At 41.7% G+C, this 26204-nt stretch overlaps 1 protein-coding gene across 1 annotated transcript in view; it reads left to right on the top strand.

Moving 5' to 3' along the window:
- Positions 1 to 26204, top strand: part of BLMH (bleomycin hydrolase) — a 65052-nt gene that overhangs the window by 21744 nt on the left and 17104 nt on the right. The window contains exons 6-10 of the mRNA XM_056559007.1: positions 1523 to 1615; positions 14824 to 14979; positions 20039 to 20197; positions 21702 to 21769; positions 25230 to 25347. Coding sequence (XP_056414982.1) covers positions 1523 to 1615; positions 14824 to 14979; positions 20039 to 20197; positions 21702 to 21769; positions 25230 to 25347 — 594 coding nt within the window. The remainder of the gene's footprint in view (positions 1 to 1522; positions 1616 to 14823; positions 14980 to 20038; positions 20198 to 21701; positions 21770 to 25229; positions 25348 to 26204) is intronic.

Here is a 26204-nt window from a genome sequence, read left to right as displayed (position 1 = left end):
CTTACTGCTGCAAGGGGAAGACTCCTCCTTTCCGGGTCTCAGCTCATTCCACTCATTCCTTCGGGGCCTCCTGGGCTCTCCGCTATAGGGCTTCGTCCTTGCAAATCTGTAAGGTGGCCACCTGGTCGTCCTTGCACACATTTACAAAATTTTACCAGGTGCATACCTTTGCAACCGCTGATACTGGTTTGGGTCGCAAGGTGTTGCAGCCTTCCACCTGAGTTTCTTGAGGTTTTTTTCCCCCCCACTTTGGTATGTCACACGGACTCTGTGTCCCCCAATGGAGCCGAACAAGAAAAGTAGATTTTTATGCTTCCTGTAAAATCTCTTTCTCGGAGGATCCATTGGGGGACACAGCACCTATCCATTTGTTCTGGTGTCGTTAATTTTGGTAAATTTTTGTCTGCTGTTTTCTCAGACAATTACTGTTTTTCTTTACCTGTCGGTCCTCTCCTACTGCTTTGGGACTAAACTGATAGATCAGAGTCTGTAGGCGGGGTATATCCTACTGGGAGGGGCAGAGTTTCTTTTGTTGCCTAGTGTCAAGCCTCCTAGTGGCAGCAGCATATACCCACGGTCTGTGTGTGTGTCCCAATGGATCCTCCAAGAAAGAGATTTTAAGGTAAGCATAAAAATCTACTTGTGCATTCAGCATTTTGGTCAGGGTTTTTTTTCTTTTTTTAATTTTACATATCATGGTGTTAATTCCTTCACTCTAGTGCCATAACAATAAAGTCTGAGTTTCTCTGTACACTGTATGTTCTTAAAGCGGAAATGGCAGCTGTTGGTTTCAGTATATACTGCCATTCCCCATGTAGTAATTTTGCAGCATAATAATTCTGTTTTAGGGTCTATTCCCACTTCTGAATTTCTATTAGCGGAATTCTGCAAGAGGAAATTCGAAGTGTGAATGGGAGTGCAGAATCCCATAGAAGTCTATGGGCTTTAATTTGAGGTGGAATTCCCCAAGCAGATATTCTGCGTTAATTGTCCTGTTTAATGAGAACCTGTAGTCAGATTTTACCATATATAACGTTTGGCAACCATCCCCGGATGGTCAGGATATGATGTTTTGAAAGTGTCCCCTGCCGGCTCCGTAAGTAGTCCCTTGGGCGGGTGAGCTGTAATCATCTAGTCCCATCTTCTTGTGCTGTAATAACGCCCCCTCAGTGTGATTGACAGCCCAGCAACGGTCCGCCTCATCGCTCTGCCCCATCTGCTTAGGGAACAGAGCAGTGACGAGGGCTGACAATCGTGCAGAGGGGGCGTGATTCTAGCCAGAGCAGTGGGACTAGACGAGTATAGCTCCCTGCACCGGGAACTTCTTACAGGGCTGGCGGGGGACACTTCCAAACATCATATCCTCCCGTTTATATATGGTAAAATCTGTTGACAGGTTTCCATTAACAACTGGTAATTGTCAGTTTCCTCCTAGTTGTTAATGAATGTGTATGTAGGCATTGAAATAAAAATAGAATTTCTTATATTTTTTGAAATGTGATTTTATTTATTTTGTTTGAAGATGAGGGAATATTGTCTAAGGTTAAGAAACATGGTATCCAGTGGCTGTACTAAGGAAGAGATCTCCGTAGCTTTGGACACTATGATAGAGGAGGTAAGTGTGTAAGGAGTAATGTTTATACTGGACATTTTCAGCAGTGAACTCTTACACTTAGGGGACATTTTATATATGCAGAAATACGTGTCAATGTGCCCTAAGAATGTTTTGCATGATCCACCACAGATCAACTATGGCTCATGCTTTTACTTTTATAAGTTGTGGGTTTTTGTTTTTTTCCTTGATATTACAGACCATGCCCATTTTTTTTTTTTTTTTTTTTTTTTTTTTTTTCAGACCATATCGGGTATTCCAAATTCTTTCTGACATTGCCATGATTTTTTTTTTTTTTTTTTTTTTTTTTTTTACTGAAAGAGTAGTAATGATTGGGACAAGCTTTAAATAGGCACTGTCATTAAAACTTATTTTTGCTATTGCACTCCTTATGGTAAAAAAAAAAACTTTTTCTAATGTACTTTGTTTAGAAAAAAATGAAGTTTTCTATGTTTTATTTGTGTTTAAAAAAAAGCTGCCACTAGGTGTCTCCCTACTTGTCCAGAGCACATTTACATTTACCCAGGAAATGCTGAGAGGGGTGTGTGCAGCCTTAGCCAATCATAGCTCATCTCACACACACTACCTCACTCTGACACACCCAGCTCAGAGGAGTTCAAAGTTCTCCCCTGTATAGCTTCAGATGATGTCACGCCTGCTGGGTAATGCCCCAGGTAGAAAACTGACAAATAATAAAAATAAAGGCAGGGGGTGATTTATCATGATGGGGGCAGTGAACTGGGAGGATTATAAAATTTTACAAGATCATGACCGGTGTGCCCCCTGAGGAAGGAGCCAAAACAGCTGTAGCGGTGGAGAGCAGACACAGATCTATAATGGGTAAGATACTTATTACTTTGTAAGTCGGACAATACAATATTGTTGCATATGTTTATCAGTCCACTATAGCCTTATCTCCATTACTATAGGTGAGCTTACAGAGACCTTTATAGGCTCATAAACATTATGTAATTTATAAAGGAGTGAATAGTAGATTAATGGTAGGATAAAAAGAATCCATCGTTGACATGCACTTTATAAATTGTACCTATCTTGCACATACCGTAGATTATAATCCATACAATTACTCTTTTTTCTGGCTTCGCATTATATGGGAATTCCTGCCTGTAATATTTTATACAATGTGTTAATAGATTTTTATTGGAATAAAATTGATATTTGTATGGAATCATAAACTCTAGTGTGCTTCTTCAGTATACAAAGTTATAGGCAGATATGCTTTTATAGGCAAAAATGGCATTCAGGAGCATGGAAAAGCCGGATGACAATTTTCTTAGCTTTTTCATGAATGGCATATCTGCTTTTAATAACTCAGCTATCAGACAGATTTGCCTATAACTTATAGCTATTATAGGTAGAAATGGCACTCAATGGGTCAGTTCATGCTGGGTGGTACCTCTTTGGGGCAGACTCTGGATCTGTCAGACCTCTTGATGACCACCAATGACTCCTCAGGCTCAGCCACAGTAACATTTTTCAGGCACGGGCTGCCGCAGAAGATGAATGCGGCACTAAGGCTGCTCTTTCCATCAGTGGAGGAGCCAGCTACACATACTAATGTGGGGCACGAGTCGATCGGGTGACCTCACCCAGTACCGTAAATTAGAGAAGAGGGCTGGCTTCGGAGATCGCACAGCCGCCCCTCTTTTCAATTGACACTGTGATCAAGGGCTTGCGGCTAAAGCGGGGTGGGCGCTGGGCAGCCTATGCAGTCACCTATGGGTGCCACTGGGCCTGTTTTCATGTAGGGGCCTGGAGCTGCAGCTCCATCCTCCGCTATGTTAATCCTGCCCTGGGAACTTCGGTACATAAGTTCTTATCCCCGGAGATACAGCATTTGTGTATCTCTGGCTCTCCCATAGGAATACATAGAGGGGGTTGTAGACCACTGCTCCGTGCATGAGGAGAGCCGGGGTGCTGGGCAGGAGATCGTGGGGGGGGGGGGGGGTCCCAGCAGTTGGACCCATCGCAACCGGGCTTATCCCCTATGTACCAGAGTCCCCCTTTAAATTCTACTAACATCTTGTTCGGTATATAAATGTTATGTTATATCCTGGAATTTACATGCAATCTATATGCTATAATGGACTAGATGTAGAACATATTCAACCAATATGTTTGATTAAATTACAACCACTAGAGGGCAGTAAAGCAGAAGATATTTTATAAAAAAAAAAAAAAAAAAAAAAAGGTTATGCTGAAATCAAAGACAAGATCTGGAAAAAGCTTTAGCTCATTTTAATCTTGTATTTTTTTCTTTAACCAAGGCTTTAGAAGTAGAAAACTTTTACATTGATTTTTTTTTATATATATATATATTTTTTTAGTTACAAGAAGAGCAGTGTGTTAACTATACAGTGTAGACATATGTACATTTGTCCTTTTTTTAATGGTTCAACTGGAACTATTTTACTTATTTCCATCCAAACAAAACATGTAAATGCTGATCTTAGAGCAACATATATTGAGGGAAATGAGGGCTGCTTCCTGGTTTAGTATTGTTAAAGGGGTACACCAGTCCTGAGACATCTTATCCCCTATCCAAAGGATAGGGCATAAGATGTCTCACCTCTGGGGACCCCCGCAATCTTGTATGTGCCACCCACGTGTTTGAGCTGCACGCCGCGGTGCCAGCTCACAAACAGCCGGGTGGCGTCCACGGGGCCGGAGTATCATGACATTGTGACGTCACGACTCCGCCTCCGCCCCCACGTGACGTCACTCCCCGCTATGCAAGTCTCCCCTCCCATAGTCTTGCATAGCGGTGGGGGGGGGGGGGGGGTGACGTCACGATACTACGGCCCCGTGGTTGCCACCTGGCTGTTTGTGAGCTGGGGGTGTGCAGCTCAAACAGGTGGGTGGCGAATACAAGATTGCAGGGGTCTCTAGTGGCGGGACCCCCGCGGTGAGATCGGAGTACTCCTTTTTAAGTCCCACGAGTAGGCAATGACCAGCAGTAATACTGTGCTAACCTTGCAAACCTACACAAATCTATTAAAGGCTTATACACATGAAGATTTCTGCCGCTGCACCAACAGGCCGTCTTTTCACCAGGACCCTTCCTCTATGGGTAGATTTTATTTTGTTACAGTCCTGACGGTATAGCAGCTGGCATGACTTCAGTAGTGTTTTCCAAATTAATTTTCTCAAGCTGTTGAAAAACTACAATTTCCAGCATGCCCGGACAGCCGTTTGAGCTGGATATTTGTAGAGATAACTGCAAGCCTTTGTCTTTCCACTGGTTTGTAGGTCACTGCTCTGATCCTAAGAAAATTGATGACAAAGTTCACATTTGTGTGTTCAGATCAGTGTTCAATTAGATCTTAAACAATAATCATTGGGGGTGGTTTTTCTGGCTATTAATAAACAGCAAGTGTTAGGAGTTCATTTATTATTTTAGCTAGTTTAAAAGGCGAATCAGTAAACTCAGGCTTTTGCTGCTTGGTTGGTATCTGGCCGGGGTAATAATTGGGAGTTAGCGCTAACTGATTTTGGGGCTAATGCTAAGCCCCGGCTTAGTAATGGATTCTGTCTACAAGATGGCTTCCGCTAATAGGCCTGAAAATTCAATTATAAATAAACCTGACACATTGAAAAAAAAAATTATTTATAAAAACACTACCCCACAGCCCTCTCTAACCCTTTTATTGCCAATTTAAAAAAAAAAATGCTGGTCATCGTCGCAAGCCACCGAATCTGAATCAGTCCTTCGCATTCACGTATTTGAAATTAAAAGAAAAGGAAAAAAAAGTTAGTACATTTTTGGTGCTCTCCCTGGGAAGTGCGCCCATACTGCAGTGTGTTCCTAAACAGGGAGCCTCCAATTGTTGACGTGTACCTACTGTATCCTGTATATTCAGTAATCTTTAGACAGCTGGTATATACATAATAGTGCAGACCCAGAACTGCTCAGCAGCACCGTGGGTTAACTCTTTCCTTGCTGGGCTCCTGTATAAAATACATGGGTACACTATTTACCCCTGTATACTATACAGCTGGCGGTGGTAGGTAGTGATGCTATGCACCCTGTATATGTATATGCTATACATCACTCCTATACTCTGTGGGCCGGTCACTCAGCATCCGACCCATGGAGTGGTACCCTGAAGGCAGTGTAAAAATTGCCACAGGGTACAAAAATGACACACACACAAAGTTTCCACACACCAGCAAAAAACGCAAGAAAAACTGACAAAACGCAGGAAAAAGCTGTGACTGTTTCTGGCGTTTTTGCTGGTGGACAATAAATCTTAATGGAATCTGAGCCTCAAAGCAATAGAACAAAATTCGTGTGTCCACTTTTCCTGTGAGGTGCAGCTCAGGTGTACAAATAGAACTGTGTGGAGGTTTAGAACTTTGCACAAAATTTATCATGTGCCTTGCACAAGTATGGTAAATTTTGTGCAATTGCACCAAATTTAGACCAACCAAAACAATCTACAAAACGCTTCTACCTACACCAACATTGATAAATTTCCCCCATTGGGCAGACACAGGAGATCCTGCCCTTCTATGTCTCTATACATTGTACACACAGAGGAGGAGATCCTGCCCTTCTATGTCTCTATACACTGTACACAGAGGAGATCCTGCCCTTCTATGTCTCTATACACTGTACACACAGAGAAGGAGATCCTGCCCTTCTATATCTCTATACACTGTACACACAGAGGAGGAGATCCTGCCCTTCTATGTCTCTATACACTGTACACACAGAGAAGGAGATCCTGCCCTTCTATGTCTCTATACACTGTACACACAGAGGAGGAGATCCTGCCCTTCTATGTCTCTATACACTGTATACACTGTACACACAGGAGATCCTGCCCTTCTATGTCTCTATACACTGTACACACAGAGGAGGAGTGTAGGCCCCTTTACTCTGTGTGTGCAGTGTATAAAGAACTACAGACATGGCCAAAATAGTTGGTACCCTTCCATTAAAGGGGTACTCCGCTGCTAGACATCTTATCCCCTATCCGCCGCTGGGGCCCCTACGATCTCCCGCAGCACCCGGCATTCTAAACAAATGCCCAAATCCGGCAGTAGTGGTCGTTACGGCCAAGCCCCTCATGACTCCATGCCCCCTCCATTCATGTCTATGACCCCTCCCATATAAATGAATGGATGTCACGAGGGGCTTGGCCGTAACGTCACAGCCACCCGCTCAAAGCGTTTTAAACAAAATGTTCAGATCGCTGGGGCACGGGAGTACCCCTTTAAACCACAGAAAAATCTCAATGCTCCCTAAAACAATTTGAAACTGACAAGCTGAGACAGCCTGAGCAGTATCTTATGAGGAGTGGGCAAAGATACCTGGAGACAAGTGCAGAAATCTCATTGAGAGTTACATAAATCGCTGGATTGCAGCGACTGCCAAAAAAGTTTGTGCAACAAAAAATGAAATCCAGGCCAGTTTTAATATTATTATTTTTTTATTTTTATTTTTTATTTTTTATAAATAAAATAAAATTATTCTGTTGAACAAAAATTCAAAAGCAACATCTGATTTTCATTAGTTTATTTTCAGCATTTATTTTTTAATGTTTCCTTGTGTCCGTTTTAAGTTATTTCAGGGAGCGTTGTGGGTTTTCTGTCTTTAACAGAAGGATGTAATAAAAATAAAAGAATCTGACCTCAAGGCACAGTTGACAATTGATAGGTATATACTGTATGTATATACATAAGAGAAATAAATGTGAAGAGATGTAGCTGGTAGCAATAAAATATTTAAAGGGGTACTCCGGTGGAATTTTTTTAAATTTTTTTATTTTTTTTTAAATCAACTGGTGCCAGAAAGTTAAACAGATTTGTAAATTACTTCTATTAAAACATCTTAATCCTCCCAGTACTTATTAGCTGCTGAATACTACATAGGAAATTCTTTTCTTTTTGGAACACAGAGCTCTCTGCTGAATCACGAGCACAGTGCTCTCTGCTGACATTGTCCAGAGCAGCATATGTTTTGCTATGGGGATTTTCTCCTACTCTGGACAGTTCTTAAAATGGACAGATATGTCAGCAGAGAGCTCTGTGTTCCAAAAAGAAAAAAAATTCCTCTGTAGTATTCAGCAGCTAATAAGTACTTGAAGGATTAAGATTTTTTTATAGAAGTAATTTACACCGGAGTACCCCTTTAAGATAAACCCAAGTCTCTGAGCAGGGCCCTTACTACAGAGACGGTATATTAGGTAGTAAGTTAAAGCAGTTCATGCATGGAATTGTTATGGAAGATAGTAATAACCAATTGTAATATTATAGTAAATATAAAGTTGCCACTAGCATTCAGAAAAATAGTTGCAGCGCTGGTAAAAAAAAGAAAAAAAGGATGATATATCCATAAAAACTTTAGTGTCAGATGGTAGAACAGTGAGTATAGTCAAATAAGTTCAGGAAATAACAGAATGCAGGTTGGCAGAGGTGCTGATGCTCACAGCGCACCCGGCCTGAATGCGAAGGTAGCTGCCATCTTCTTATGAATAGCCCCGTCTGTTGTGGAGATATCTGTTCTCCTGGAACATTGGTCCGGTGGGTAGATGGCTTGGAGCTGTGTCCGGCCCTTGATAAGTAAAGTCACGGCAGCGAGGATGTTGAATCGTGGGAGCGGGGATATGCGCAGCGCTCACAGCAGCCATGTCCTCGTGCAGTGGCAAATTCATTCTGAGCACTTATCTTGCTGAATAGTGATCCGCTTGGCAAGGGACTCCAGCACTTGTGAATGGAAAAGTATCTTGTCAGTGGTTGATGGTGGCAAATTAGACTACTAAAAGTCTGTGAACAATATCCAGACGCTTTTCAGGGAGAATCCCATCTTTCAATGGCCGAATAGGAATGCGAGTGGTCCTGGAAGTATGGTCTTATTTAAGGTGCCATTTTAATTGGCATGTGGGCGTTAGAAACAAAAGGATAATATGGATCATTGATTCCTCAATGGGATTAGGAGTGGTATTAGTATCTAGTGACATATATAATTCCAGGACTGTGCATGACGTTACCCAATGCTATAATATAAAATATATGCACGTTTAAAAATGAAATTACCAGCCAAGTCACTCAATTGTGCAGTAAATTAGTTTGCCAGTAAAAGAGGGCATAAACCATATGTTGGAGAACAGGCTCGAGTTGTGTATTGTGTGATCTTGTAAAGGAAAATATGGAAAAGCTTGTAAATGGTAAAGAAACCATAGTGGTGTTGTAAATGGTATGACAGGAGTAAATCGTGAAATGAATGATATGGTACAATGAAAGTGAAAGTAAATGGAAGAATAAAAAAAAATAAATAAATATAATAAAAATAACGAAATACGCATCATATAACGTATCATTCTTCCATTTAAAAAAATATATTTTTATTCCATTTACTTTCACTTTCATTGTACCGTATCATTCATTTCACGATTTACTCCTGTCATACCATTTACAACACCACTATAGCTTCTTTACCATTTACAAGCTTTTTCCATTTTTTCCTTTACAAGATCACACAATACACAAATGGACCCTGTTCTCCAACATATGGTTTATGCCCTCTTTTACTGGTAAACTAATTTACTGCACAATTGAGTGACTTGGCTGGTAATTACATTTTTAAACTTGCATATATTTTATATTATAGCATTGGGTAACGTCATGCACAGTCCTGGAATTATATATGTCACTAGATACTAATACCACTCCTAATCCCATTGAGGAATCCATGATCCATATTATCCTTTTGTTTCTAACGCCCACATGCCAATTAAAATGGCACTTTATATAAGACCATACTTCCAGGACCACTCGCATTCCTATTCGGCCATTGAAAGATGGGATTCTCCCCGAAACGCATCTGGATATTGTTCACAGACTTTTAGTAGTCTAATTTGCCACCATCAACCACTGACAAGATACTTTTCCATTCACAAGTGCTGGAGTCCCTTGCCAAGCGGATCACTATTCAGCAAGATAAGTGCTCAGAATGAATTTGCCACTGCACGAGGACATGGCTGCTGTGAGCGCTGCGCATATCCCCGCGATTCAACATCCGCGCTGCCGTGACTTTACTTATCAAGGGCCGGACACAGCTCCAAGCCATCTACCCACCGGACCAATGTTCCAGGAGAACATATATCTCCACAACAGACGGGGCTATTCATAAGAAGATGGCAGGTACCTTCGCATTCAGGCCGGGTGCGCTGTGAGCATCAGCACCTCTGCCAACCTGCATTCTGTTATTTCCTGAACTTATTTGACTATACTCACTGTTCTACCATCTGACACTAAAGGTTTTATGGATATATCATCCTGTTTTTATTACCAGCGCTGCAACTATTTTTCTAAATGCTAGTGGCAACTTTATATTTACTATAATATTACAATTGGTTATTACTATCTTTAATAACTATACCATGCATGAACTGCTTTTTACTATCTATACAATATACAATCTCTGTAGTAGGGGTCCTGCTCAGAGACTTGGGTTTATCTTAAATATTTTATTGCATATTTTACCTAAATAAAGCATATATTTTGATACCAGCTACATCTCTTCAACTGCGCCTTGAAGTCTGATTCTACTATTTTTATTACTGGCTTTTTTGGCACTACGGGTATTGTGCAACTCAGTACCTCGGCCCAGTTACTATACCTTTTTTAGTGTGAAGCCTCCCAACTATTTTACACTTTTTAACAGAAGGATACCAACAATTTTGTCAATGTTTGCAGAAGTGCAGGATTTCTCGTGTGTGTGTGTGTGCGCGTGCGCAGTGTATGGGGGACACCATAGATATTAGGCTCCACCTGCCAGCTCTGGGAGAACTGAATTTATAGATAAAGCCTGCTGAGCAGAAAACTGCAAAAAAAAAAATACATATACAAGTTATATAATGGCCAGAAATAATGTTGCTCATCATGTACACACAGAACAGTTTAACATGAAAAGCAGGTACCTTTTTTTTTTTTTTTTTTTTTTTTTTTTTTTTTTTTTAAGGTAATGTTTTTTCTAGATTTTTGTTACTGATCAGACCCAGATACTGAAACATGTTATTTTTTCTAATTTCATTTATTAATTTTATTTATGTGGGCAGCCATCTTGCCTTTTTAGCTGTTTTTTTTTTTTTTTTTTTTTAACAGCCTTTACAGATGCTTTATAGTAAGCCCCATGGACAACAATAATCAGGAGCTGTCCCATTCACATGAATGGAAAGGTTTCTCGGCTTGCTCTGTGGGGTCATTTCACAGGGGAGGGGATCCTGACCTCCTGTTGTCTTCTCTATCCTTTTTGACTAGGCAGAAAATCTACAAATCTGCATTGGTTCTGTGCAGAATTCTGAAGTTTATAATCTGTGCGTAAACTCCCGCAGCTCAGTAAAAGATAGACTTTAAAGACTGTCAAGTTCGTGCAGATTCCGTGTGAATTCCTTACCAATTTGGCAGACATCAAGCCTCATTGACTTTAATGGGATTCTGCAGCCGAAGTCCAGAAAAATATAAGACCCGACTTCTATTTTTCCAGACGGCGGAATGCGGGATTTCCACAACGGAACTCCCCTGCAGAAATTCTGCTATGTGAATATCCTTGCAGAATTTCCGCCGCTTGAATGTGGCCTTAGTGTCTCCTTTCTCTGTAATGGTGTATAGATCACTTTCCAGCATCCTCCTCCTTATCACAGACGGACCATGTTTTCTCAGCGTGGTGAGAATCACAGGGATTTGTTTATCCTCTCTGCCATGTCTCTTATTAGGGTGCCATGTTGATGAATGAGGTGGATAGGTATATTGGGATATCTGCTATTACTCTTTTTAATATCTATCTACTATTTAGGTTTTACCCGTTTCTACTACTGTATAATGTATATTGGCAGAAACTGGCTGTGAACATGTGTCACGGAAGCTGGAGCCGCAGCTTGATACATAGAATAAAATCCAAAATATTATCTGTCAGGAGGCATACTTGCTAAATGAATTGAATCAAATTGGGCATTTCCTTTTTTACTTTTTCTGTTTATATATCTAATGCTCAACCCCATATTTCTCTCGAGTTGCCAAAATGCTGAGTTCTTGCTGATACCAGTGATTTATGGAGCCGTCTTGTAGTGAAGTTTATACTTCCATGGTGTCATAGCCAGCTTTATGCCATTGTTAACCCAATATTTATGTGCTGTAATCTCTGTCCCTCAGCATCCTGTTTACAGGCATTCTAGTGCTCTCATTTCCTCCTTCTGGGTCTCTACTATGCCCATTAGGGGCCTTCACACCCAGATCTAGGCTAACAGATCATTACATCATGTGTGGAGCATGGAGTTACTCATGTACACAAGACCTGATAGACGCTCTGTCTATGGGATCAGGAGTCACAAGGAAGACAACTGTGAACAGTCTTGTTTTGCCCATAGCAACCAATCCAACCTCAGGTTTATTTTACCAGAGCTCATTAGGATATGAAAGCTGAGCTGGGATTGGTTGATATGGAAAAATCACTCCAGTCTTTATCTATTTATTGAATTTGTTTAACCCCTTAGGTTAAAGGAAAACGGACAGCTGGATTACCTGCACTAACCTGAATATGCAGATGGTTAGTGTGGGGTGATCCTGTATTCCTTACCCAAATCCATTCAGCTGTTCCCGAGATAAAGGGCAATTTTGTACTATGCAAATTCTCTTAAGTGCAATGGAAGCGATTTTGGAGACTTGGTGCAATGCTTAGGGCATCCCCTGGGTTCTGTTTGCAACGTTTTATTCATCAGTATGCATGACGTTGGAGACCCAGATCATGTGACAGCTCTACTTCAGCGCTTTAGCTGTCAGGGCATGCTGGGAGTTGTCATTTTGCAACCTTTTGGAGGCAAACTAGTCTGTGAGTGTCCTGTATTTATTAATTTTTTTTAATCTACTTCTGTTATGCATTTGTGTATCCCTGTAGTGTGCACTGTATATCTAATCTATACGGTGGCATAACTATAGGGGGTGCAGAGGAAGCGGTTGCATTGCTGCCCAAGAGGGCCCCCTGAAGACACCTCTGCCACATAAGAAAACACCAGTATTATAAATGACATGTGCAGGGGTGTGGAAATTTTATTTAAAAAAAATAAAAATAAAAAAATAGTTGTCCACGGGACTAAAACAGAGCAAAATCTACTTGTCCCGCATGACAATCCACTTGTCCGGACCAATTTTCACTTTTACGCTCTCATTTTTTCCTCCTCGCCCTATAATAGCCATAACTACCTACTATAATGATACCTTTTTAATTTTTCAATAACATATTCTCCGAACCAAAAAATATATATATTCGGTGAAGTGAAATTGAAATAGTAAAAGATAATTTTGCAGATTTGGTGGTTTTCTTTTCTACACCATTTACCTTGTGGTTGAGCTTACATGTTGTTGTTTTGATACTTTAGGTTGCCTGATTACAGCAATACCAGATTTGTATAGTTTCCATCATGTTTTATTAATAAAAAAAAATCCAGGACTTTTTCAAATTTTTTTTTAATTGCCATTTTTTTACCCCTGTAGGTTTTTTTTTTTTTTTTTTTTTTTTTCCGCATACCAGGCTGTATGAGGGTTCATATTTTTTTTTTTTCTGGGATATTATAAAAGTTTCAATTCTGTGGTTTGGTACATTTTTTAAATTTACGTAATTTACTATATGGGATACATAATGTTATATTTTAATTTGTTCAATTACGCACGCAATGATACTATATGTTTATTTTTATTATGTTTACATGTTTTTATAGAGGAAAAGGGGGTGATTTGAACGTTTAACATCTTTTAAACTTTTAATAAAACTTTATTTTTATTTTTACACTTTTTATTAGACTTTTAGGCGGAATCATTAGATTCCTCATACAGATCAATAGCGTTCTATTGAACTCCATTGATCTGTGTGCTCTGCAATCCATTGATAGAGCCTAGTCTAGCCGGGCTCTATCAATGACAGAGCCACAGACACCGGGGAACAGAGGTAAGCCCTCCAGCTACCTCTATAGTGGATCGGGAAGGGCGATCCACCCCACTAGCACACTAGGGAGCATTCACATGTCCCTTTTAGATGCCGCTGTCAGCTTTGACAGCGGCGATCTAAAGGGTTAATAGCTAGCCACGGCAATCACCGCATGCTGGCTATTAGCGTTGGCCCGGCTACTGAAATCAGATGGAGGCTGCAGATTATGGAGCGGGCACAAGTCTGGAGCCGCTCCTTACAGACTGCTGAGTGTCACCACACTTGTCAGGTTCGGCTCTGCTTGCCCGAAGCAGGGCTAAGGGCTGGAAAAATTCACCTGCCCGGTACCCGGAACTGTGTGTGTCGGGCAATAGGAACTCCTAGGGATTATGCACTTTTGAGTGATGGGTCAACTACAATATTACCTTGTCCTCTGACTCTTTATGCTGCCAGTGTCACCTTGTCTGAATTTCTTAGCACCTACTGCAGGTTGCTTTTGTATGCAAACTAATAATCTTCATGAATACTAGTATTGTCCCTTTTATAATGAATAATGTACCTAGATTCTGACCTGTTTTCATAATGCTGCGAAGATATTGTCATACTTGAGCTATTTTAAATGGGCACTGTCACTTTAAAAACTTTTTAATTTGTCAAACGGTTTGATCAGTCGGTGAACTAGCTGAGAGAAGAGCGCGGTAAGGAAGACAAATTGAAGGTGGGTTCACACTGATGAATCTCCGCTCACGGACTTCCAGAGGCGGAGATTCCATCAAGCCACCGCCGAAAATACTTCTGCGCTAGGGCCGCGGGGCACTGAGCCGTCACAATTGACTGACTGCTGTGCAGTGCTCGCGGAATCCGTGCAAAGAATGAACATGTTCTTTCTTTGCGCAGACAATTTCAGTGGCAGAGTGGTACGCTGCTGAAATTCCACGGTGTGAACCGGTCTCATGGAGACCCGTTAACACTGATAAGTTATCACCGCGGAATTACCCTTGCGGAATTACACCCAGGGAATTCTGCAGGAATTTCATTGTGTGAACGCACCCTTACATTGTAAGTGTATGGGATTGTCTCGGTCATCTGCACTTTTCTCTCTGCTTGTTCTAACAATTGGTTGGGGTCTAAACACTAAGTCCTCTACCGATCAAAAATTTTGACATGACCCTAGGACATAGCAAAAGTTTTTTTTTTTTGTTTAAGCGACAGGTACACTTTAACGATTGTTATAGTATTTTGATTTTCTTCTTTCTTTGTTCAGGTTTACCGAGTGGTTAGTATATGTCTGGGCAGCCCGCCAGAAACTTTCACCTGGGAATTTAGAGACAAGGAGAAGACTTATCACAAGATTGGACCTGTAACTCCCCAGGAATTTTATACGGAGCATGTAAAACCACTTTATAACGTAGAAGACAAGGTGAGCTTCTATCGGTCATATAAGTAAAATGTAATTGTAGGGTAAAAATTAGGGATCGACCGATTATCTGTTTGGCCGATATTATCGGCCGATATTCACGATTTTGGAGGTTATCGGTATCTGCAATTACCTTGCCGATAATGCACCACCGCACCCCAACCCCACCGCACTGCACCGGCCAGAGACCGCCTCCGCCGCTGCCCCATTGCCTCCCCCATCCCCGGTTTTATAATTACCTGTTCCCGGGGCCCACGCTACTTCTGGCTCCTGTTGCATCCTGTATTACGCTGCGCTGCTCAATGATGAGTGACGTCCTCAACGCGACGTCACCGTCAGTGCGCACAGTTACAGCTCAGGACACCGCCAGAGCCAGAAGTAGCGCGGGCCCTGGAAACGGGTAATTATAAAACTGGGGATGGGGGAGGCAATGGGGCAGTGGTGGTGGTTGGACTAAGGACCGGCAGGGGGGGAGAAGCGGGCGGCGGCGGTCTCTGGGCAGAGGATAGGTACGGAGGGGGGCAGCGGCGGTGGTAAGACTCAGGAGGACCCCAGGACAGGCAGGGGGAGAGAAGTGGGCGGCGGTGGTCTCTGGCACCGCAAAAGCCGCTGCAGTTCATTGATTTAAAGCGTCCGCTTTAAATCAATGATCAGCAGCTGCGTCGCCAGGAGGGGTGGGGGATAAATAGCCGATAACTTATACCGGAATATCGGCCTTAACCTCCACAGATTATCGGTATCGGCTCTAAAAAATCGATATCGGTCGATCCCTAGTAAAAATGGCTGTCCTGTTTTTAAAATAAACTATAGGACTGTTTGTGGCTTTTCTGAGTGGTTTGTTGAGGTGTACAGGGTGGGCCATTTATATGGATACACCTTAATAAAATGGGAATGGTTGGTGATAACTTCCTGTTTGTGGCACATTAGAATATGTGAGGGGGGGAAACTTTTCAAGATTGGTGACCATGGTGGCCATTTTGAAGTCGGCCATTTTGAATCCAACTTTTGTTTTTTCAATAGGAAGAGGGTCAAGTGACACATCAAACTTATTGGGGATTTCACAGGAAATAAAATGATGTGCTTGGTTTTAACGTAACTTTATTCTTTCATAAGTTATTTACAAGTTTCTGACCACTTATAAAATGTGTTCAATGTGCTGCCCATTGTGCTGGATTGTCAATGCAACCCTCTTCTCCCACTCTTCACACACTGATAGCAACACCGCAGGAGAAATGCTAGCACAGGCTTCCAGTATCTGTAGTTTCAGGTGCTGCACATCTCGTATCTTCACAGCATAGACAATTGCCTTCAGATGACCCCAAAGGTAAAAGTCTAAGGGGGTCAGATCGGGAGACCTTGGGGGCCATTCAATTGGCCCATGATGACTAATCCACTTTCCAGGAAACTGTTCATCTAGGAATGCTCGGACCTGACACCCATAATGGGGTGGTTCGCCATCTTGCTGGAAAAACTCAGGGAACGTGCCAGCTTCAGTGCATAAAGAGGGAAACACATCATCATGTAGCAATTTCGCATATCCAGTGGCCCATTGATTAAGAATGACCCACTATCTTTGTACCCCATATACGATACCATACATTTTTGTGTTCCAACAGTCTTGGAGGTATCTATCCAATGTAGGTTAGTGTCAGACCAATAGCGGTGGGTTTGTTTAACTTCACCATTCACATAAAAGTTTGCCTCATCACTGAACAAAATCTTCTGCGTAAACTGAGGGTCCTGTTCCAATTTTTGTTTTGCCCATTCTGCAGCACCTGAAACTACGGATACTGGAAGCCGGTGCTAGCATTTCTCCTGCGGTGTTACGATCAGTGGGAGAAGAGGGTTGCATTGACAATCCAACACAATGGGCAGCACATTGAACGCATTTTATAAGTGGTCAGAAACTTGTAAATAACTCATGAAAGAATAAAGTAACATTAAAACCAAGCACATCATTGTTTTTCTTGTGAAATTCTTAATAAGTTTGTGTCACGTGACCCTCTTCCTATTGAAAAAAAACAAAAGTTGCATTCAAAATGTCCGACTTCAAAATGGCCACCATGGTCACACCAACCATTCCCATTTTATTAAGGTGTATCCACATAAATGGCCCACCCTGTATATTAGAAGAATACATGGATCTCTAGATGCAATCTGGAAGAGAATGGAAGTAGAAGATGATTTATAGGGGTAGTCACATAATAAACACTTATGGCATATTATCTAGATATGCCATAAATGTCTAATGGCTTTGGGACCTGATAGGTTGGGGTTTCAGTGCTGAGATCAGGAGAAGTGCACAACAGCACTCTTCACTCCAAGCCAGTAAAGCACACTTCTCCCAGGTCTATCTAGAGATCAGTGGAGGTCTCTGTACTGAGACCCTGACCGATCAAAACCTTAGACATGTCAAGTATTTTTTTAAAATATTATTAACACTTATTATCATCAGGTTAGTCTGGGTTTCCTGCTTGTAGTCATTGGAGATCACTTCATATGTGACTTCACTTTAAAGGGGTACTCCGGTGCGAATACATCTTATCCCCTATCCAAAGGATAGGGGATAAGATGCCTGATCGCGGGAGGCCCGCCGCTGGGGACCCCCGTGATCTTGCACGCAGCACCCCGGTTACAATCAGTCCCTGGTGCATGTTTGCTCTGGGTCTGATTACTGGCGATCACGGGGGCTGGAGCATTGTAATGTCACGCTCCGCCCCCTCAATGCAAGCCTATGGGAGGGGGCGTGACAGCTGTCACGCCCCCTCCCATAGGCTTGCATTGAGGGGGCGGGCCTGTGATGTCACAATGCTCCGGCCTCCGTGATCGCCAGTAATCAGACCTGGAGCAAACATGCTCCAGGGACTGATTTTAACCGGGGTGCTGCGTCCAAGATCACGGGGGTCCCCAGCGGCGGGACCCTCGCGATCAAGCATCTTATCCCCTTTCCTTTGGATAGGGGATAAGATGTCTTAGCGCCAGAGTACCCCTTCCTTTAATCAGAAACACAAACAACAAGCTAAAAATAGTCCCATAATAAACAGCTGGAGTAAGTTAGTATTCTTAGTAATTGTACTATAGTTATTTTACAGCATCTTTGCTTTTAGAAATTGCTAATGTGTTGTACCCTGAAAAATACAATAGCTGGAGCAAGCAGAGAACTGGCTAGGAAGCATTCAGCACATGCTTTGTTTTTATCAGTTCTTCCTGGCTCTGAGATTATGAAAACAGCCCCCCCCACCCATCCACTTCCCATTGTGTTGTTTGTTCGCCAGCGTATCTTTCAGAGCCATCACTCAGGCCTGCATATTGGGAATACTGGTTTGTCACGAAATACGAGACACATTTCATTAAATTCCACTTGACTGGAACATAATATATTGAATAAAAAGTGGCAGCAAGCAAGTGTTTAACAAGGTGTTTTAGAACAAAGTAGTAAAACTTCCTATATTATGTGCATATTGGATGTATAAAATGTTTTAAATACTGTTGTGAAGAAGTATTTGTCCCCTTCCAGATGTCCCTAAAATGAATAGATTCAGGTTTTTAATGTACAGTATTAAGGGGATTAACAAGAGATGGGGCTAGTTATCAGTAATCTGGAGGTAGGTAGGTAATTAATGGTACTGGTGAGACCTCACCTGGAGTATTGTGCGCAGTACTGGAGACTGTATCTTCTGAAGGATAAAGATACAATGGAGAGAGTTCAGAGAACAGCTACTAAACTAGTACATGGATTGCAGGATAAAACTTACCAGAAAAGGTTAAAGGGGTACTCCGGTGGAAAAAAACTATTTTTTTTTTTTTCATTTCAACTGGTGGCAGAAAGGTAAACAGATTTCTTAATTCCTTCTATAAAAAAAAAAAACTTAATCCTTCCAGTACTTATCAGCTGCTGTATACTACACAGGATGTTGAGTTATTTTTTTCTGCTGCCACCTCTAACTGTGTCGGGAACTGTGCAGAATAGGAAAAAAGCCCCACGACAAAACTCTCCTGCTCCTCAAAGTTCCTGACACAGACAGAGAGGTGTCAGCAGAGAGCACTGTTGTCAGACAGAAAAAAAAAGACACCACTTTCTCTGTAGTATACGGCAGCTGAAATGTACCGGAAGGATTAAGATTTTTTTTTTATTAAAAGTAATTTACAAATCTGTTTAAAGGGGTACTCCAGTGGAAAAGTTTTAATTTTTATTTTATTTTATTTTTTTCCAACTGGTGCCAGAAAGTTAAAGATTTGTAAATTACTTCTATTAAAAAATCTTAATCCTTCCAGTACTTATTAGCTGTTGAATACTTCAGAGGAAATTCTTTTCTTTTTGGAACACAGTGCTCTCTGCTGACATCATGACCACAGTGCTCTCTGCTGACATCTTGGTCCATTTAAAGATCTGTCCAGAGTAGAAGAAAATCCCTATAGAAAACATATGCTGCCCTGGACAGTGCCTAAAATGGACAGAGATGTCAGCAGAGAGCACTGTGCTCGTGATGTCAGCAAAGAGCTCTGTGTTCCAAAAAGAAGTACTGGGAAGTAATTTAAAAATCTGTTTTAACTTTCTGGCACCAGTTGATTTAAAAAAATAAAATAAAAAAATTATAGTAATAATTCCACCGGAGTACCCCTTTAACTTTCTGGAGTCGGTTGATATGGAATTTTTTTTTTTCCACTGGAGTACCCCTTTAAACGACTTTAGCATGTATAGCTTGAAAGAAAGATGAGACAGGGATATGATAGAAACTTCTATATACATAAAGGGAATCAACACGGTAAAGGAGGAGAATATATATGTTCAAAAAGAAGAAAAACTACCACAAGATGACATGTGAGAGGCAAAGGTTTCTGCAGATGTATGAGGCAGTAATGGATGCATGGAATAGCCTTCCTGCAGGAGTGGTCACTGCAAATACAGTGAAGGAGTTTAAGCATGCATGGGATAAGCATAAGGCTATCCTCCATATAAGATAGGGCCAGGGACTATTCATATTATTCAGCATATAGATCAGACTAAATGGGCCGAATGGTTCTTATTTAGTGACACATTTATGTTTCTTTCTCATTGCAGATCTGCCTTGTGAATGATCCTCGACCACAAAACCCATTTGAAAAACTCTATACTGTACAATTTCTTGGGAATATGGCAGAAGGCAGAAAAACTCTGTATAATAACCAATCTATTGACGTGTTAAAAAAGCTGGCAGCTGCCTCCATTAAGGATGGAGAGGTGAGTACAGTAGCTTGTGCTTGGTATTCCTAAATAGGTGATTATGTTTCACTGTTTTAGAAAGGAGTTACCGTATATCCCGGCGTATAAGACGACTTTTTAACCCAAAATTTTCTTCTGAAAAGTTGGGGGTCATCTTATACGCCGGGTATTGAGGTCCGGGATAGAAAACTTCTGATTATCTGCCCGGGCCGGCTCCCGTGTGTGGCTGCAGGTGGGGGCCGGCCAGAGCATGTAAAAACTAATACTGTATACTAAAAACCAGGGTGCCTCCAGCTGTTGTGAAACTAAAACTCCCAGCACGGCAAAGGCTGTCCGGGCATGCTGGGAGTTGTAGTTTTACAACAGCTGGAGGGCCATCTGGTTTTTAGTATACAGTATTATTTTTTTACCTGCTCTGGCCGGCCCCCACCTGCAGCCACACACGGGAGCCGGCCCGGGCAGATAATCATAGGTATTCCTATGCCAGACATCCCCGTGTCCCCGAAAAATCTTTTCGGGACATAAGGATGTCCGCCGGTCACTTAACATTCCCCGGTCGGCGCGCGTCCTCCTTCGGTCCGGTCCTCCGTCTCTATGGTTGTGCCTACAACCATAGAGGCAGAGGAGCGCAGGACCAGTAGGACCGCAGAAGGACGCGCGCCGTGGGGCCTGGTGAGTGACCGGCTGTGCTATCTTACATGATCCGGTCACTGCTCCCCGATCCCGGCACCTACTGCTATGGTCCATAGGCCATAGCAGTAGATGGTGACCCGGGCCGGAGGAGCGGTGATCGGAACACTGTGGGGGCAGACCAGTACAGACATACAGCCTGCAGCCATACACTGTATAGGGCTGGAAGCTGTATGTCTGTTAGGGGGAGCTGCCAATCTAATGTGGGGGGGAACTGTTGACCAAATGTTGGGGGGGGAGCTGTTGACCAAATGTGGGGGGGGAGCTGCTGACCAAATGTGGGGGGGGGGGGAGCTGCTGACCAAATGTGGGGGGGGTAGCTGCTGATCAAATGTGGGGGAGCTGGCAACTTAATGTGGGGGGAACTACAAGGTACCGTACATCGCGGTAGGAGGGGTAGTCTTATATGGCGAGTATATCCCAAACTCTATATTTTAACTGTAAAAGTTGGGGGTCGTCTTATACGCAAAGTCGTCTTATACGGTATTTGAAAAAATAAAGATTGGGTCTAGTGCACGTATTTCATAAAACATCTAAAGGAAGATGTTCATGGAGGTACTAAGAATAATACAAAAAAACATACAAAGCTTATGCAGTACATGAGCAGATAAGTCATTCATCACCTGGGTATCTACCTGAGCATTTCCACAATCTATATGACTTAGGAACAGTCTTTGTAAATGTTTCCATTATTAAACCTGCCAAGTGACGACATCTATAGATCTTTTACATTACATCTTCCATAATGTTATACAGCTGTGTAAGTATTTGTGTATTGTCTCTGTTTTGCTACTTTTATTCTCTTCCTTTTTTTTTTTTTTTTTTATAATAGGCAGTGTGGTTTGGATGTGATGTTGGAAAGCACTTTCAAGGAAAATTAGGAATCAATGACATGAATGTGTAAGTTGCATTAAAACATATAAAAAATATATGTAAGAATAATAGATGATGTATTCAAAGTAGTGTCAATTCAATGTGTAGTTTATTTTTAACATTTATCTTCTGCAGCAAATAAAATTTGTCCCTTTTTAAAGGGGTACTCCGGCGCTAAGACATCTTATCCCCTATCCAAAGGATAGGGGATAAGATGCCTGATCGCGAGGGTCCCGCCGCTGGGGACCCCCGTGATCTTCCACGCCGCACCCCATTAGAATCAGCCCCCGGAGCGAGCTTGCTCCGGGTCTGATTACTGGCAATCATGGGGACGGAGCATAGTGACGTCACGCTCCGCCCCCTCAATGCAAGCCTATGGAGGGGGCGTGACCCGCCCCCTCCATAGGCTTGCATTGAGGGGGCGGAGACGTGACATCACTATTCTCCGTCCCTGTGATCACCAGTAATCGGACCAGGAGCAAGCATGCTCCAGGGGCTGATTCTAACTGGGTGCAGCGTGGAAGATCACGGGGGGTCCCCAGCGGCGGGACCCCCGCAATCAGGCATCTTATCCCCGATCCTATGGATAGGGGATAAGATGTCTTAGCGCCGGAGTACCCCTTTAAAGGGTCCAAGGAGTGAAGATCAATGTGAGCATTCTACTTAACATATGTATGGGATGTATGTATAATTGCAATAGGCCTGATCAGAAGAACACCCCATTATCTCAAATAGGGGGGGTCTCATTAGAATAGGATGACGGTCACATGTGTGCACCCCATGTTCTGTGTTTAGGCTGTTGTGCCATTAATGTCATTGGTCCATATGTCATTCTTTTGCTGTCTTAAGAAGTCTAACGTGTAGTTTTTAAGTTTGGTATGTTTTATATTTGTTGCTTTTTGTGTACAATGCAGTCGGAATGTCTTTAGACCCCTTTAACTTATTTTACATTTTATGTTGCCGCCTTATGTTAAAATAAAATACAAATCCATGTTAGAAATCTTTGCAATATTTTAGTTTTTCCTTTTCAATTAGCATTGACATAAGTATTTAGACCCTTTACTTAGTTGAATCACCTTTTTAGTAGTGATTGCAGCCTCCAGTCCTCTTGGGTATGATGTCACAATGAATGTACACCTGGATTTGGGTCCTCTCAAGCCTTGTCAGGTTGGATGGGAAAGCCATTTCAGGTCTCCAGAGATGTTCAGTTGGGTTCACATCAGGGCTCTGACTGGGCCCCACAACCTTCACACAGTTTTCCCTTAGTCGCTCATGTGGTGTCTTGGCTGTGTGCTTAGGGTCATTGTGTTGTTGGAGGGTGAAACTTTGGCCCTGAGGTCCAGAGTGCTTTGGATCAGGTTTTCATTAAGAATATCTCTGTACTTTGCTCCATTCAGCTTTCCATCAAGCGTGACCAGTCTCCCTGAACCAGCTGCTAAAAAATACCCCCACAGCATGATGCTGCCACCACCATGCTTCACTGTAGGGATGGTATTGGGCAGGTAAAGAGCAGTCCCCGGTTTCCTCCAGGCATGACTCTTTTCAAATTAAGGCTAGAAAGCTAAATTTTGATTTAATCAGACCTGAGAATCTGGTTTCTCACAGTCTGAAAAACGGGTTTTAGGTGTTTTTGTTTTTTTCGTTTCTTAAACCTTCAGGTGGCTTTGGTGTGTCTTTTACTCTGAAAAGGCTTCTTTCTGGCCACTTTGCCATAAATCCAAGATTATGGTGTTCTGCGGTGATGGTTGACCTTCTGGAAGTTTCTCCCATCTGCATAAAGGATCTTTTTGAGTCTAGTCAGAGTGACTGTTGGGTTCTTGGTCACCTTTCTTACAAAGACCTTTCTCCCCTGATTACCTAATTTGGCAGGATGTCCCACTATAAGAAGAGTCCTGGTTGTTCCAACTTTTTCCACTTATTTATTTATGGAGGCCACTGAGCTCTTTTTAGTGCATCAAAAAAAAATGTTTTTGGGTCTCCACACAAGCCTGTTTCTGAGCTCTACAGGCAGTTATTTTCTCCTCATGCCTTTTGCCCTGATATGTATTGTCAACTGTGAGACCTTTTATATAGACAGGGCTCTCTTTCCAAATCATGTCCAATCATCTGAATTTACCACAGGTGACTCCAATCAAGGTGTAGAAAAATCTGAGATGATCAAGAGAAATGGGAGGAGCCAGAGCTAAATTTCAAGTGTCATAGCAAAGGGTCTAAATACTTATGTCCATGTCCAATTGTAGTTTTTCCTTTTTTTGCACTTTGTCTTTATTGGATATGGAGTGCAGAATGAGTGAGTGGGGGGGGGGGGTTGATGGTGGTTGTGGTTGGTGTTAGTGTTTGTTGGGTTTGTTTGATTTTAGATTTTAGCACTAGGCCGTAACTTAACAAAATGTAAATAAAAGTGAAAGGGTCTAAAGACTTTCTAAATGCATTGAATATAAACTAAAGAAATAAGTGAAGAAGCAATCTTAGGTCTTGCGCACAGTACTGAATTTCCGTCTGCAGATTCTGCTGCTTAGTTCACGTATCGAAAGCTCTGTAGAACTTTCAAGGAGTTCCTTTTCCAATGGCATTTCTCCTATGCAAACTGCCACAGACATAAGTGTCAATTTCATTGTGATCGATTCAAATCCCACTTTGGAAATTCAGCAAGGAAATCCCTGAATGTCCATAGTGTGAACATACCCTTACTAGTGCTCAACCAATAGCTACACTATTTAAAGTGTGTGGCCAGCCTAATGTGGTGGAAAACAGGTTGGGTATGGTTTCTAGTAAAATGAATGGAAATCATGAAAAATGGAGTAAAAATTAAAAAGGATCAGTGTGGATCTTAAAGGAAAACTGTCATCAGTGTCAATCACACAACCGGTTGATAAAAATTTGTAGTGCGGGTGACACTGATTAAAATGATGCTTACCCCTACCAGATCTGTAGCTCTGTTCAGCAGTTATGCTTTTTATTTGGTTGTGTGCTTGGGGCACAGGCGGAACTTGAGGAGCACGATGTCACAGCGGCTGCTGCTTCCTCACTTCAACTGTGTTCTGAAGATTCCTGCCCCCTAAAGAATCCTGTGTCCGCATCACCCAGCAGCTCGCAGGTCCTCCCTGATTGGCTGAGGCCGCATAAACCTCCCTCCGCTCTCGACACTGTAGAATCTTCAGAGCGCAGGCACAGTGAGAAAGCTGCAGCAGAGATTTCAGCGTGCTTCTGGAGCTCTGCCCGTGTTGCCCCAAGCCTGCAACCGAATAAGAAAAGCATAACAGCAGGAAAGGATCTGGCAGTGGTGAGTATCATTTTAATCCGTGTCACCTGCACTACAAGCCTGTACCAACAGGTTTTGCGGGTGACACTGATGACAGTTTTCCTTTATTATGTCATACAGCCGCTATGAAGAATATATTTTTAGCACATTTTATTTTTATACTTTGTGTTTTTTATTGCACTTACTTTCAGTTCGTTTCAAACCTTTTCAATCCTTTCATTTTAGATTTGACCACGAGCTGGTGTTTGGGGTTTCTGTCAAGAACATGAACAAGGCAGAGAGACTTATTTTTGGAGACTCTCTGATGACACATGCCATGGCTCTGACTGCTGTCACTGAGAAGGTGGAGTATGAAGCCAAAATATTACATTTTTTATTCATCACAAAACCTACTTAATGGTACAAATGTCAGGGTCTCTACATCCCTAGCATTATTAAATTGTAGCAAAAACCTTAAAGGGGTATTTCAGGGGGAAAATACTTTGTTGTGTTTTTTTTTAGATATATTATATTATATATTCTATATTCTATATTATATAATATATATTGGCTCCCGAAAGTTAAACAGATTTGTAAATCACTTCTATTAAAAAATCTTAATCCTTCCAATAATTATCAGCTGCTGAAGTTGAGTTGTTCTTTTCTGTCTGGCAACAATGCTCTCTGCTGACATCTCTGCTTGTCTCGGGAACTGCACAGAGTAGAGGTTTGCTATGGGGATTTGCTTCTACTCTAGGCGGTTCCCGAGACAGGTGTCATCAGAGAGCACTTAGACAGAAAATAACAACTCAACTTCAGCAGCTCATAAATACTGAAAGGATTAAGATTTTTTAATAGAAGTAATTTACAAATCTGTTTAACTTTCTGGAGCCAGTTGATAGATATATGTGTGTGTGTGTGTGTGTGTGTGTGTGTGTGTGTGTGTGTGTGTGTGTGTATATATATATATATATTATATTATAATATAATATAATATATATATATATATATATAAATATATATATATATATATATATATATATATATATATATATATATATATATATATATATATATTATATATAATTAGATTCCTGAATAACCCCATAAACATAAATATGCTATTCTATATAAATTCCTCTTAGTGCTTGAAAGTTATTGTCTACTTGAATTCATTTCTATGGCTCTTACAATATGTTCACGCAATGGAATTTCAGTGCG

The sequence above is a fragment of the Hyla sarda genome, chromosome 2 (assembly GCF_029499605.1).
Source record: "Hyla sarda isolate aHylSar1 chromosome 2, aHylSar1.hap1, whole genome shotgun sequence".
Classification (NCBI taxonomy): Eukaryota; Metazoa; Chordata; class Amphibia; order Anura; family Hylidae; genus Hyla; species Hyla sarda.
This window is presented reverse-complemented; position numbering and strand designations above follow the sequence as displayed.